Below are 13927 nucleotides of genomic sequence, written 5' to 3' on the forward strand. Positions count from 1 at the left end.
AATTAAAGACATCAATAAGGCACACAAATCAGTGGGTAAATACAAGCACATGATAAAAAAAGGTTATGAAATAAAGTCATGTCTCTGTCTGATCATGAAGTTCATGATCTTCTCTAAGTGCTTAATTCTGACTGTGAATAGAACGTATTTTTCCAGTTGTCAAATGCCATTACTCTACAGATTAATCATGTGTGCAAAAGATACTGAAAGTCACAAAAGAAATATGACAGAAAAATGGGACGTAAAAAATATTCTTGAATATAGATATAGATCAACAGATGCTTTAATGCACATCCGTCCAAGTCACAGAAATTTTAATTTCAATAGAGTTGCTTCTAAACCAAATAGAGCAAATCCAGCACATTTTTGTACCTAATCAAACTAATCTGAATGACAGTGAACAGAACTCCTGAGACTATTAATGCCCATTACAATTTCACCCAGAAGGAAGCTGTTTATGACGCAGCCCTCTTCTTGTGACACCACTATAAACCTCTCTTTACCTTCTGCTTGTTCAGATTTTTCTCTTGTTAATTTTGGACCTCAGAATATAAAAGCACTTCAGACAAAATCAGTCACACAAATTAGCACTTGAGCATACTCATTTGTAATCTTAATTATATACCTTATTTCCAAATGGAATTACTTGGGAAATCCACAAGCTTTACCAGATTCTACTTTATTTCTGTCCCAGGAGGAGAAATTACATGAATGCCACACTTCAAGCACAGGTTTGCTGATAAGATGTTTGGAATCCTATCAGTGTATCTTACCTTTGGAGGTACTGACACATCTGTTGGCCAAACACTAAGAAACAAGCTGTCAACTAGTCAGTTCACAAAGCAGAGAACTTGGTCAGCCTCGACATTGCTACCCTACCCCAACAGCCAGGTACTCAATAACACTCATCCCACTGAAGGTTTTTATATGCAGCAGCTTGCTAGTGACTACCCTTCCAGACTCTCGGCAACTACCCAGTACACTTGTTTGATTTCAACAAATATAAGCATTTTCAAAGGTAAGAGTTATTTCAAAAGTTAATTGTAACTGAAAAAAACCAAACCTCAAACAGAACAGTAATTAAAGAAATGAAACTTCCAGTTGTGAAAAGGAATACTTAAAAACAACCAGAAACGTCTCCTTTTATTCATAAAATAAAGTATTCTGGATATGCAGTAATTTTTTCCTGGATATGCAGCATTCCTTCTTTAATGTTACTACGTTTCATGGCTCCCTACACCATGATAGGGTTCAAACCTTGGACAACCAGCAAAGAATCAATTGTTCATCAATCCTTTCTTCAGTGAAGGTACAGTGGAGTTGCGTGCAAGCCACTGACAACAGTTTGGACACAGATGGTTGCTGTAGAAAATGCAATCCCATTTTTCCTTTTCTGAGCCATGAGACTGAAATGTCATCACTATTACCCTAAACATCCTCAAAATATGTAAGAGCAGTTTTCCTCCTGCCCATCTCCCTTCATTAGGAGAAACAACATCAAAGAGATCACAAATTACTATGCCAGGAAGAAGGCTCACAAATTAGCTGCAGTAAATTACAACAGCTTTCAGTAAAATAGAATATATAACCATGAAGTAATACTTAGTGTTCAAATTCCCTTAGCATTATTTTTCTGTAATTCTCAGTAACAATTTCAATCATTAAGAATTCTAAAATTGTACTTTTTCAAATTAAAAACCAGCATTAAAGCAATTAGATAGTAAACTTTCAAAAAGAGATGTTTTAAGAATTAGATATGAATTTATAAGCTTCAGCTTAAACATTTGGTTCTAAAAATCTCACCATTTCTAATAGGAGAGAGGAAAGGGAGAAAAAAAATGCCACCTGTGCTTGTATTCAGAGAACCACCAAACAAAAACAAGATTCTTACTCAAACTCCAAAGCAAGATATTTCAAAGAGGAAGGGTGAGGAAATCCAGATCAGGTTCCAACACAGTATGAATAAAAAAGACCTTTATGTTATTTACTGTAATTTATTTACTTATCGCACGTTCTCTGACACATTATTTACTTTTTCTAGTTCAGAAGGCAGTATCTACAGCAAATGCTGTCACTTTTTAAAATCTTAATTGTAGATGTAACCAAAGTGAAAAAGGCTAAAAACTCCAGAGGTTGGAAACTTTAGTTGATTTAGGGAGCTCCAGAAGGAATCAACCAAAACCAAAACTTACTGCTTTAAGAGAACTGAAAACATGTGACTTTCCAATCTCAGAATGTATCTGAGTACAGCATGTGGAATTTATGAAAAACCTAAATATCCCTCCCCTTTCCCTCATCCCAGTACATGAATCCTTAACATTCTTCTAAAAAACCTCAAAAATAGAGTGATATTGTAGACATCTCAGGAGTCAAGTGCATAAACAGAAGTGATGCCTCTTTCTTAATGTTTTAATCAAAAAAAATGCATCAAAAAATAGTTTGGAAAGTATTAATTGCTCTCCTTCTTCCAAGTTAAATAGAAAATATCAGTAGTATGAATTACTGCAGCTAAGAGCTATTTCTCCACAACAACAAAAATGGAAAGTTAATCTTTCATTTTCAGTACTAAGGATAATTGGAGTAAAATTCTTTTTATGGCTAAGAAAATCAGAATTGCAGACAATTTTCATCAGATGGGTATTCAAATCTCACTTATCAGAACTTGATGAACCAGACAAAAAAAAAAGTAACAGCTGCGTACATGTGGATAGGGCATATCAATGTGGGAATAAAAAATTGTCTTTTCACAGAAGTACTTGTTTTTATACCACCTATGCCAGTAGATCTAATGTTCATATCAATTTCATGAATCATAAACTATATGTTTCAAGTCCTTCAGATTAAGTACAGAAATAAAGGCAGCTGGTGGAAAAGATTTTTCATAAGAACAAGTGAGTTTTACAAGAGGGGTTTTGAAAAACCTCACCGGCAACTTCTTCAAAACTGTTTCAGAATAAAGATTCATGAGCTGTAAAAACTGTTATGGAAGCTGCTTTGCATTATTAACAGCACTGTATTAAGCCACACTGATGAAACTCAATGTGAGCTGTAAAACAGAGTAACAGCACAGACAGGTTTAGCTCCTTGGAAAAAGTACTATTTTACCTGACTTCTTACTGTTACACAAAAAAACTTTGGGAAGTTCAACCTTTCTGCTAAACCAGATTCTAAATGACCAAGGAACAAGAGGGTAGAAATGAGATTTGGAAAAGCTACTATGCAATGTATAAACTGCAGAAGTGACCTCGGACACTGAGCAGCTATTCTCTGACCATTATTTCTTGAAGATCAGTAGACAAAATGACTGTGCAATTCAACATACAATACCTGTTTTCTTCATGGGTTTTTTTAAGGATGTGCAGTACTTCCCTAAGCTTCTATTTTTGTATTCATGAAAGGGCTAAAATGACACGGAGGATATTTCAGGAAAAACGCAAGAAACAAAGAAAAATAGAGAAGTCAAATAAACAGCTAAGAAAGAAAGAGACATAGAATGTGAAATCCTTAAGCACAGAAAAAGGAAAGTCAAGTTCGTGTCAAAACCATTATAATTCAAGCACATTAAAACACATACTATTCCCCCCTACTGAATACAGTAAATTCAGCTACCAAAACAAAGTACCCTGAATCACTCGCTAACCAAATATATTCAAACAGACAAATTATCAGCCCTGGATCAGATATGCCCTACAAAACAGTGACAGTCATCTGTACACTCAAAGGCAAACAAAACCATATGATAATGTGGCTTTTCATTTAAACAGTCCACGTCATTTAAACGGAAAGAAATGGAAAAGCAAAGTCATGCTATTCATGCACAACACTCCCCCAAACACTTGAATTATTAAAATAGGCTAAAATATTTTCATGTAAGTGCAAACACATTTTTACTTCCACCCACACATGAAAAGGTATGTCAGATGGGGTTGGGGGAACTACAGGTAGTGTAAAAATGTCCAAGAGAGTCTCCTTGAGCTATGTAAGATACTTAGCCACATACTTAGTTCCATCCTGACTTAACTTCAAAAACATCCAGTTGCTTCCAGTTAGATGACTTCTTTACCCCAGGAAGAGAAACACACTTCATTCATCCTTCAAAAATAATGTCTAATTTACAGTGGTCAGCAGGCAATACCTTTCAAAGTGCTGCAGTTCCACATTAGAGCTTCCACCGAATTACCATTTTGTTCAAAGCAAAACCCCAAGATCCTTCATCCTATGCTTTTCTAGCCACACCTGCTCATTTTGCAGCGCCTTTCATAATCTTCAGATAACATGTTAAAACCACTGAAATGGAACAGAAATACCCTGTCAAAATTCAAATAATCTGCTGTCTTAGCTAATTTGTGACTGTGGAAGAGCAAGAAACAGACAAAGCCACACAGAAAGGAAACTGCAGCCTTAACTTATGAGATTTCAGGGTACCAGCGAGGTCTGCCTGCATTCCAGGCAGATGTTTGCGGCTTTGAATCAGAAGTCATACAACATTACACTGATGCCAACAGTTTAAAAGAAGTATGCTGCACTGGGTCTTTTCTACATTAGATGCATACAGTTCTTCAACAAGATACTGCTAGCTTCTCACATACCACTAACTCATTATTCAGAATAGCAAAATCACTGGAAAATCTCTTAGTGGCAGAGAAAAAAGGCAATGAAGGACACACAAAGGGAAGCAGTACACATACCAAATGGCTCTGCAAGATATTAGCAGATTCTATTATTACTTGTGTAATCTTCTGAATGCTTTCTTCAGCAATTTTTTTTCTCCTGTATTACTGACTTCAGCTTGACAAAATTTTCCTTCGTGGTCTACAGCAATTGACTCTTTGTTGCTGTGCTGGTTCTGGCTGGGGTAATTTTGTTCACAGTAGCTAGTATGGGGCTATATTTTGGTTTCACATGTTAAATTAGTCTCTTGACAAAGATGATCAACACATGAAGCAATCTTTATGGCATGCATGCGTGCACAATTCTTCTCTAAAAATTAAACAGTGGACATGAATGTTTTGAAGAATTCACCACCTATTCTAGGAGCTGTACAAGGAGTTGGGAGGGGACACAGGCAGGACAACTGACCCCAAACTGACCAAAGGAATATCCCATACCATATGGCATCATGCTTATACAAAGCTGGGAAAAAAGAAGGAGGGGAATATGTTTGGAGTGAAGGCATTTTTCTTTCCAAGTCACTGTTACATGTGCTTTCCTGGAAATGGACGAACACCTGCCCAACTATGGGAAGCAGTGAATCCATTCCTTGTTTTGCTTTGTTTGTGTGCACAGCTTTTGTTTTGACCTATTCAACTGTCTGTATCTCAATCACGACTTTTGCAGTTTTTGCCCTTCTGATTCTCTCCTCAGTCCAGCCGCGGGGGAAGTGAATGCTCAGCTGTGTTGGGCTTAGTTGCCAGCTGGGATTAAACCACAACAGTTGCACCTTATTGTAACTTTTGCATCTTTTTCTAAAACTCAAAACTCTTGAGAATTAATTATGCAGTGTCCTCCTCAATGTGTCAAAACTCTTTTTGAATAAACTGACCTACAATTAAGCAAACAAATTTACTATTCACACCCTCAATTTAAAATATGAACACAAGAGATAAGGGAAAAACATCTATGTCTACCATGTGCTGGTGCCTGGGGTTGTGCTTCCCCAGTTGCATGACTTTGCTCTTCCCCTTGCTGATCTGCATGAGGTTCCTGTAGACCCCTCCTCCAGCCTGTTCAGGTCCCTCTGGATGGCAGCAAAACCCTCTGTCTATCAGTCCCACCTCAAAGATTGGTCTCATCAGTAAAACTGCTCATGTCCCATCATCCAGCTTGTTAGTGAAGAAGTGGATGAAGGAAGGATTGGACGAAGTACTGACCCTGGGGGTACAGCTGTAGTTACTGGCCTCCCATTAAACTTTGTACCACTGATCACCGCCCTCTGGGGGTGATCTTTATTTTAGTAATCACCGAGGATACACTATGTGCCTCATTGGCAACTCTGTTAGGAAGAAATCAAAGTGACAGAAAGGGCAGAACTGGTAATAGCATTTACTTCATTATGAACTGATGATGAAATCCATGGACTAGCCTCAACAGTAGGCTACATACAGTATTTACCTTGCAAATAAGGAATCCTGAAGCCCTACCTAATCTCACCCCTGAATTCCTCCTTAATCAACATTTAAATAAACAGATCTTGAGAATTCAGACACTGTTACATAGATCAGATGCACAGACCTGACTTTAAAAAAACGTAGCTCCATTAGTGTGTATCCTTTGCTCCTCCACAGCTGAAATGTCATTTCACTCCTTCTTAACACTTTGTTCCACTTAAATTGGTGGAGGCTAAAATACTTAAGCAACCACAAGCTACTTCACAGTACCCCACTGTGCATAACTGTAACTCTGCAAAGGAATTTAAGAGCACAGACACTCATTCCTATTCCTAATCTACACTGTGTTTTTTGACCTGTGAGAGCCCATGGTCAAGGAAGGTTATGTGCTTGTCAGCCACATGCTATGAAAATACCGAAAACTCAAAACATTATTTGCATTAAAGTCATTCTGAGTGCACTATTAAAAACAGGAAGAAGAATATAATTAGAGGACTACAAGAAGTTTACAACTCACAATCTTATATAAAATAATTATTAGGGAATGTTTGAATTCCAAATATGGGGAAGATGTCAGAATCCATAAAAAACCCCAGGATGTTAGTTCAGCAGAAAATCTGCTGCAATCATACACAATTCTAATACAATTTTTTTATTGTGCTATATCAACATCTGGTTATGAAGCTTCTCAGAAAGACAATGAAAAGCCAAAGTGCAAGGCCCCAGTTTTTACAAGCGCTCCATAAGGCACAACTTACACCCAGAAAATTACAGAACACAATAAAACCTTTGATTTTCACATGTATATACAAAATGTCAGCAACAAAATCTAGGAAATCTAAATAATCTTTGATGAAGGATGCTTTAATTGAAGTAGTTTCTTGTCCTAGTTATCAAAAAACCTCCACTAAAATCTTTCATTTAATAATTTTAACCCCTTCCTAACAAAATAACTTTTTATTTTTTTATAAGAATGAATGGTTTGCTTCCATCTCTTGCTTCACAAATTTTAGTTTTTTCTACTTCCTACTGTTTCAGTTGTGTTTGAGATAACTCATTTTGTTCAATTTGCACTCCACGCAGCAATATGGCATTCTATAATTTTTTTTATATGAAAGCAGTACAGAAAGTAGGAATGCACATGTTGCCATTTAAAATTTCTAGGACAGAGATTTTTGTTTATGAGATCAGTCAAAAATAACATTGTGTTTGTTAAAATGAAATTCATATACTTGATAAAATACTTTTTTTTCTAGGTTTGAGCATAATGCTTACACCCTTTAGGAGTGTTATATTTCAATTTTAATCTAAACCTGATCATGGAAAGAAATACCAAAAAGACAAGACTGAACCAGAAACAGTCAACTGAGCAGATGTTTAATGCCACTGCCTCTAGAAAACAAACCTACAGAAAACTTTGATCACTGAATATTAGAACAACCCTTGTTACTCTTCGTTCAGGTAGCCTTATGTGCCTCCATTATTACAACACATTTTAATGAGATTTTTGAGAAAATAATTCCTTTCAATTTTGAAAGTAGTCACTATACCTGAAATTATACATAAATTTGGTTTAGTACTTTGTTAGCACAAAGAGCAAATTACTCTCTTTTTTCCCTTTTCTCAACAGGATGACATGCCTTGACAAGTACAGGCCACCATTAAAGATGATGCATTCCTTTTGTTACCTGACAGAAATATTGCAATAATCTCTGCTAGAAAACGTTAAAAGCGAATCCTGTGACACTTCTCCAAATTCTGAAGAAATAAGAACATAACTGAAATGCACCTCTAATACTAAGATATGAAACTCTGCTCTCAAATGTCAATACCTGCAGGCTATTGATTCATTTCATGCATATTCAATAAATACATTCATTTTCTGTAAGTACGCCTTTCACTTTATAAACACTCACTTCTCATTGTGAATTCAATTTCCTTAAAGAAAATTGAAGATATATTCCGACATTTAAAAATGCATGTATTAGACTTTAATGACACCCATGAGAATTGCAGCTTTAGGCCCAAACCCAACACACAGAGACCACAACCACCACGTGCTTCTTGGACGGATGGATGGGCATCACACAGGTAATTCAGGGTGCCACAGGAATCCTCTCTGGAGCGACAAATCTAGCCAAGGCAGAGCTGCAGTAACTGAATCACTCCCTGCTGCAGGCTGCTTCTGCCTTTCAGACATCTGCTCCTCAGGAGTTGTCCTCAGGTCAAACAGACACAAGATGATGTTCCCCAAAGGCAGCACTATTACTGCCACTGCTTCCCTCTGCAGCATCTTAATTCTCTCCAGCCATGAGATGAGCATCAATAATCGTGTGACAGCATTACTTTGTGATAAACTTGGAAGCTTCCTTTGTAAGTATCCTTGTTTCTATCCAGTATCTCCCAGCAGCCATAAGAGGGCTTGCCTGAAACTGAGACCGTTCAGCAGCAATTGTCCTTCAATTCCTCCACATGTGCTTTGCTGGCCTGAGAGACACACACTGCCTGTACCCTGAGCACAGATGTTGTCTGCAACAGCGAACCTCAGCTTCCTTTGCTAAAATAAAATGAACTCCCCCAAAAAACCCACCAGCAAAAAATTACGGTCACGTCAGATTTTTACTAACAGATTTTCATGAAAAAAAATCTTTCTAACTTAAATTTATAGTTCTTCAGAATTTCTTTCCATGTCTAACTCATCAACATATGCATACCTTGTAAGACAGCATCAGATCTGCAGAGAATTCTCATGTCATCTGCAAACTTATTTATCAGCATTAGAAGTACTACTAAAAAATACCTATTTTTTGTCTTTCAACACTTTTCTTTCATCTCATCATTTATGATCCATCACTTTCCTATGTACACAAAACATATGAAAACATATAACAGGCTTCTTTGTCACATAAAAATAGATCAAGAATTTTTAAATGAAAGTTACAAGTAACAGACATGTGGCCTAACTCATCTGACAAAATAGCAGCTAATTTTTTTCCATGAGCTCAGCATTTGAATTAACTACAGAGCATCCAAATACCAGGACTACATTAGCAGTAACAAAATAGTAGCAGATCTCCAAAGTGAATCAACGGGTGCTAAGAATCTGTAACATATATTTGCAGGAAAAGCATTATTTCAGGCTAGATCTTTCCTGGCTCTGAAAACTGAACTCCCTCCCACGAGCAGTTGCGCATCCTGGGCAGACTTGCTTCAAAGCTGTATTTCTGATCCAAGCAAAAACTTTAATTCAGGTACACTTAAATAAAAATGGTATTCCTTTTTCTTTTTTCTAGTAGTCAAACTGAAGCACATTCACAACTTAATACAGATTTTTCAAATATATTAAAAAATGTATGTCAAGAAATCTAAAAACCTCCAAAATAGGAGGTCAGAGATGTTAGAAGGTTAAAATACATCCAATATGGTTAAAACAGCATTTTTACTAATAAAGTCCTTGGGTGTGCTCTGAAGTTACTTAGGGGCTTTATGTACCAGTGACTCCACCAATAACAACCTGAAGAACATAATGTGCACTTTCTTCTAGAAGATTATAAATAAATATGAGACATTTTTCCATTAAAGAAGTTACTTGCAGATATTGTTTTAATGCCCTCAGTTTTTCTAATTTAAATTCTATTATTACAGAATCATTAAAATTCTAAGCAGGCAGATTTGGCCTACATGAAATGGGACATGGGACAGGCCTTTTGTGACACAATTAAGCCTGTTCCTTTCAAGGGCAACATCACAGAAGGTGAACACTAATTTTACTAATATGCTAAAGGAGGATAAATGACTGGGAGAAGGAAGGAAGGAAGGAAAGCAAAAACAAACTAAAAAGCATAACTTTTTTTTTTGCTGTGAAGTTTGTCATATTTAACTTTCAATTTCTAAATAGGTTATTACAGGGACAGCAATTTGCAGAAAAAGATTAAAGATTACATGAAATGACAAAGACTGCTCTGCAGCTATAATGTGAACAAAGCAAAAACAGTCTTTCCAGATGTCAAATGAACTTTAAGGAAATGATTAAAGACATCTTGGTAATAGCACATGATGCATAAATTACCCCCAACACTAGGTGTCAGAGTGCATATGCTACTTCTGAAAATGACTTAAAATGTCTCCGCTTTCCCATATAAAAGCCAGAGCTCCATACAAATTAAAAAAGAGAGCTCACAACACTCTTTTGCTTCATTCTGAAGTACTTCTTCAGAATACAGCAAATAGTTTTAATCAGATGGGAGAACTAAAACCACCATAAAATCATAGCTCAATAATAATTTAAATATTTTTAAGAACAGCTGCTCTAAAGAAATTCAGATCATGTAACTAACACCGTTTTCAACATTGTCTTATTTCGCTCAAACTGCTCGTCATAAAGCATTAGGTATACTATACACTGGTTTTAGTTCACTCCAAGTATTAGTAGCTATAGAAACTGACATTCTAGTTCATAGATTCTTGAAAGCCTACATGCAATCTATGTAATACATATATTTAAAAAAACCTATACAATTGCTCCTGTCACTCAATACTTTTCTGAGTTCTAACAGTCACCCTTTCCATTACATCACATAACACAACAGAATGGAAGTAGAAAGGTTTATTAACCCTAAAGAAAATACTCTCGAATATTAAAACTGATGCATACCAGGACAAGATAAGTCATATGAAAAAATAGACGCAGCCTGTGTTTTTATGGATAGATGCCTATTATTTGCATAATTTTTGGGAAACCTGAGCAGCTGAAGTAGCTTTGCAGTGCAGCTCAGATCAACTATCAACTAGCACAATCCTAGAGGAAATACTAATATTTACGCTAATTTTTAGTTAATACTAAGTGTAGTTGATACGAAGACTAACTCAAGTCAGCAAGTCCAGAGAGGAGTGGACTCACTTCATTTCCCCCTGAAAAGAAGAAAAACAAAAAGCCTGACCTTATACTCCATGACAGTAGGAAAGCTAAAAGGTCTGTCTGGGAAACTGTCCTCCACCACTTTACAAGGTGGTTATGATACATCTGAATGTAGTGGTAATGGTATGGATTCAAGTTCTAGAAACACCCACCACAGACAGATATCATCAAGGGACTTAGCCTATCTAAAGGTACTGCATTTTTACCTCCAAGGCCGCAAGGTCAAGTACAGTAATGGTGAAATGAGCAGGAATGCCATTTGGGAACATGTTTCTTCTAGAAGACAGGTACTAGAAAAATTATTTGGCTATACTTACACAAGAGTATGGATAAATTAAAACTTAACTCTATTAAAAAATGACACAAAATGAAACAAAAATGTCAGGAATATGAAACCTCCCATCTTCAAAGTAAACAAGAGAATGAAGAGATGATGTTTTACAGATGATGTGTTCCAGTTTAACAGACAATAACTAAGATTATGTAGTAATAAACCATACTATAGTTTTACACTTGCTAAAACAGGGCTGCTCTCACAGGAAACTGAAAAAGCATTACATATTAAAAACAAACACGGTATTAAAGAGAGAGAGAAATTTGCGAAAAGATTTTAAAGTATTTCATTTTGAGCTTCACTACCCCTTACTTGTAGCTTAAACTATTTATATCAAAAAGAATTATTAACACATCAAAAATAATGTCCTATGCTTTCTCATGTGATCTACAATAAATGCAAACAATATCCTATGTTCAATGAAGCATCAGTTTGGCATTCAGCAAAATATTAACATAAAATGCGTATTTACAATGTCCCATTCTCAAAATTTTAAAATTACATAAAATAGTAAAGTGCAGATTAAATGTAATTTTGAGAAAAATAACATGTTTTACTTTCTTAGGCTTATTAGCAGGAAAGAACTAGGACCCTGGAGTAGGTAACTAATGGTAAAATATAAATTGTCATACTTCCTAAAATTTTGTTGAACACAGGCTTGAAGCCAGTCTTAAAAAAATAAATATATCAAGAACAAAAGGCTTACCCATAGTTAAGATGCAAAGGTGTAAGTGGAGTTGGCTTATGAATGAAGTATCAGCTAGATAGATACTAACTGCAAAACTGCTGGAAGAAGTCAAGGAGACTCTTAAAACTCTAATATAATTTAATACTTATCCCTTTTTGTTTCCTGAAAGACTTTCTACAGTAGCTTCCTGATTAAAAAGGGAAATTTTGTTTTAAATTTTTGTTGATACTGGAATATTAGTACCTTTTTCTGTGTCTAACTTACTTTTGTGATATAAAACAGAGATAAAATGGAGTTGTTGTAAGTCTTCCAAATTTCATGAGACCTTCTCCATTATATAAAAGAAATTTTTTACTTTATAGAAGGAATGGCAGTGAGCTACTACTTTGAATTACTTAGTAGGGAAATCCAAATGTGAAACCAAACAGAAAAGTAAGAGGATACCTGGTTAAGAAGTTGAATGCCATTCTTTCAAAATAGCAAAAATTCATTGTAAAAATCAGGATGGAGAGTTGTTTTAAGTGAATGTATTGCAGAGGTGAGAAGTTTGAACGAGATCAGGAACAGAGTCACAAAACGAACAAAAAAGGAAAATCTTCTGAGAAGTTCCATAGGATCTTATTTTAAATAATAAGACAAACCCCGCAAAATTGTTGTCAGTTAAATTAAGGTTCTGGAATGTATGCATTACCTTAACAACAGGATTAAGCAGAACAACACCTGACTTCTTTGTAATAACTTGCTTTGTTGTGTAATGATGTTCTATGAGCTGAGGAATGGTTGGAAACCCAGTTCCTTCAAAACGATACTGATTCTGTATGGAGGCAAAAGGAAAAAGTTACTTCTCTACAAGCAATAGTTTGAACAAGAAACTGCAAAAGTGCACAACCAAACTTCCTTCACTAGTAACAACAAAGAAAAAAATGTACACTTTTACAGAGTTATTTTATATTCCTTTTCTGACCTACTGAATAGCATTTATACTGACTTAACTGGAATGATAATTAGGAAAATGATAAATTAATACATGCCAAATTACGGCATCAGTCATTTAAAGCAATATGATAAAATAACTATTTAAACTCTTAATTTAAATAGGCCAGTTACACTCAAAACTATTACAGAGTGAAATAAAAATACCCTAAACCAGAAAAACCGACTTCTGAATTATTTCTAAAAATTACAGCGAGCAAACTAAAACATCTATATAATAAAATACAAAAAGAGATAAAATAAACAGGATATAAGCAATATTATCCTAATCTCATCTTCCTTCATTTATTGTTTCCTAAAATTAGTAAATCCCTGGCAGAGAATATAGGATGCATGATTGTTCTTTAATGAAGAGTATTTACCAGGAGGTTCTAAACGAGCTAGAGACAAAGGCAGGTCACGCACAGGATTCAGAGAGAAGCTAGGCACGATCCTGCAGCTGATTGTGAAACACGATAAAGTCTCTTGCTTTCTTAAGACTCAGCATCTACATGTAGAGAGCTTTTCCCACAGGGCAGTAGCTGCCATAAGCCAGCCTGACAATGGCAACAGTGAACAAGTACTGCAATTAAAGAAACTCCGAGCACAGATGGTGATTCAAGTTCATTTACACAACTGGTCAATGAACACCGCCAGCACTGGCATGCATCCTTTCTAGCCCCCAGGGTTGAATTCCTTGCACAGTGCATTTTAAGTTCATTGTTTCCCTTAAGGGTTAAAGCATTAACTTCTGGAAACGTGTCACTGCTGTTGGTGAAGACAGTTGGGTCAAGTCAGCTGTTTTTAACATTCAGAGATCTCTAAAATAAAAAATGTTTCCATAGTCTGAATGCTTTGTTGTTTATTAAATAGTGACTCAGCTTTGAGTGACCACTAACACTAGTTTC

General features: G+C 35.8%; 1 protein-coding gene across 5 annotated transcripts in view; it reads right to left on the reverse strand.

Moving 5' to 3' along the window:
• The window catches only part of FER (FER tyrosine kinase), a 162037-nt gene that overhangs the window by 59668 nt on the left and 88442 nt on the right, over positions 1-13927 (reverse strand). For 3 of the 5 annotated variants that reach the window (XM_039567680.1, XM_039567681.1, XM_010405726.4), the window contains exon 13: positions 12739-12861. In XM_039567680.1, coding sequence (XP_039423614.1) covers positions 12739-12861 — 123 coding nt within the window. Of the gene's footprint in view, positions 1-4135; positions 4288-12738; positions 12862-13927 lie in introns of those variants that run through there. The other 2 variants (XR_002046910.3, XM_019289607.3) reach the window with 2 other exon arrangements.

This window comes from Corvus cornix, chromosome Z (assembly GCF_000738735.6).
Source record: "Corvus cornix cornix isolate S_Up_H32 chromosome Z, ASM73873v5, whole genome shotgun sequence".
Lineage (NCBI taxonomy): Eukaryota > Metazoa > Chordata > Aves > Passeriformes > Corvidae > Corvus > Corvus cornix.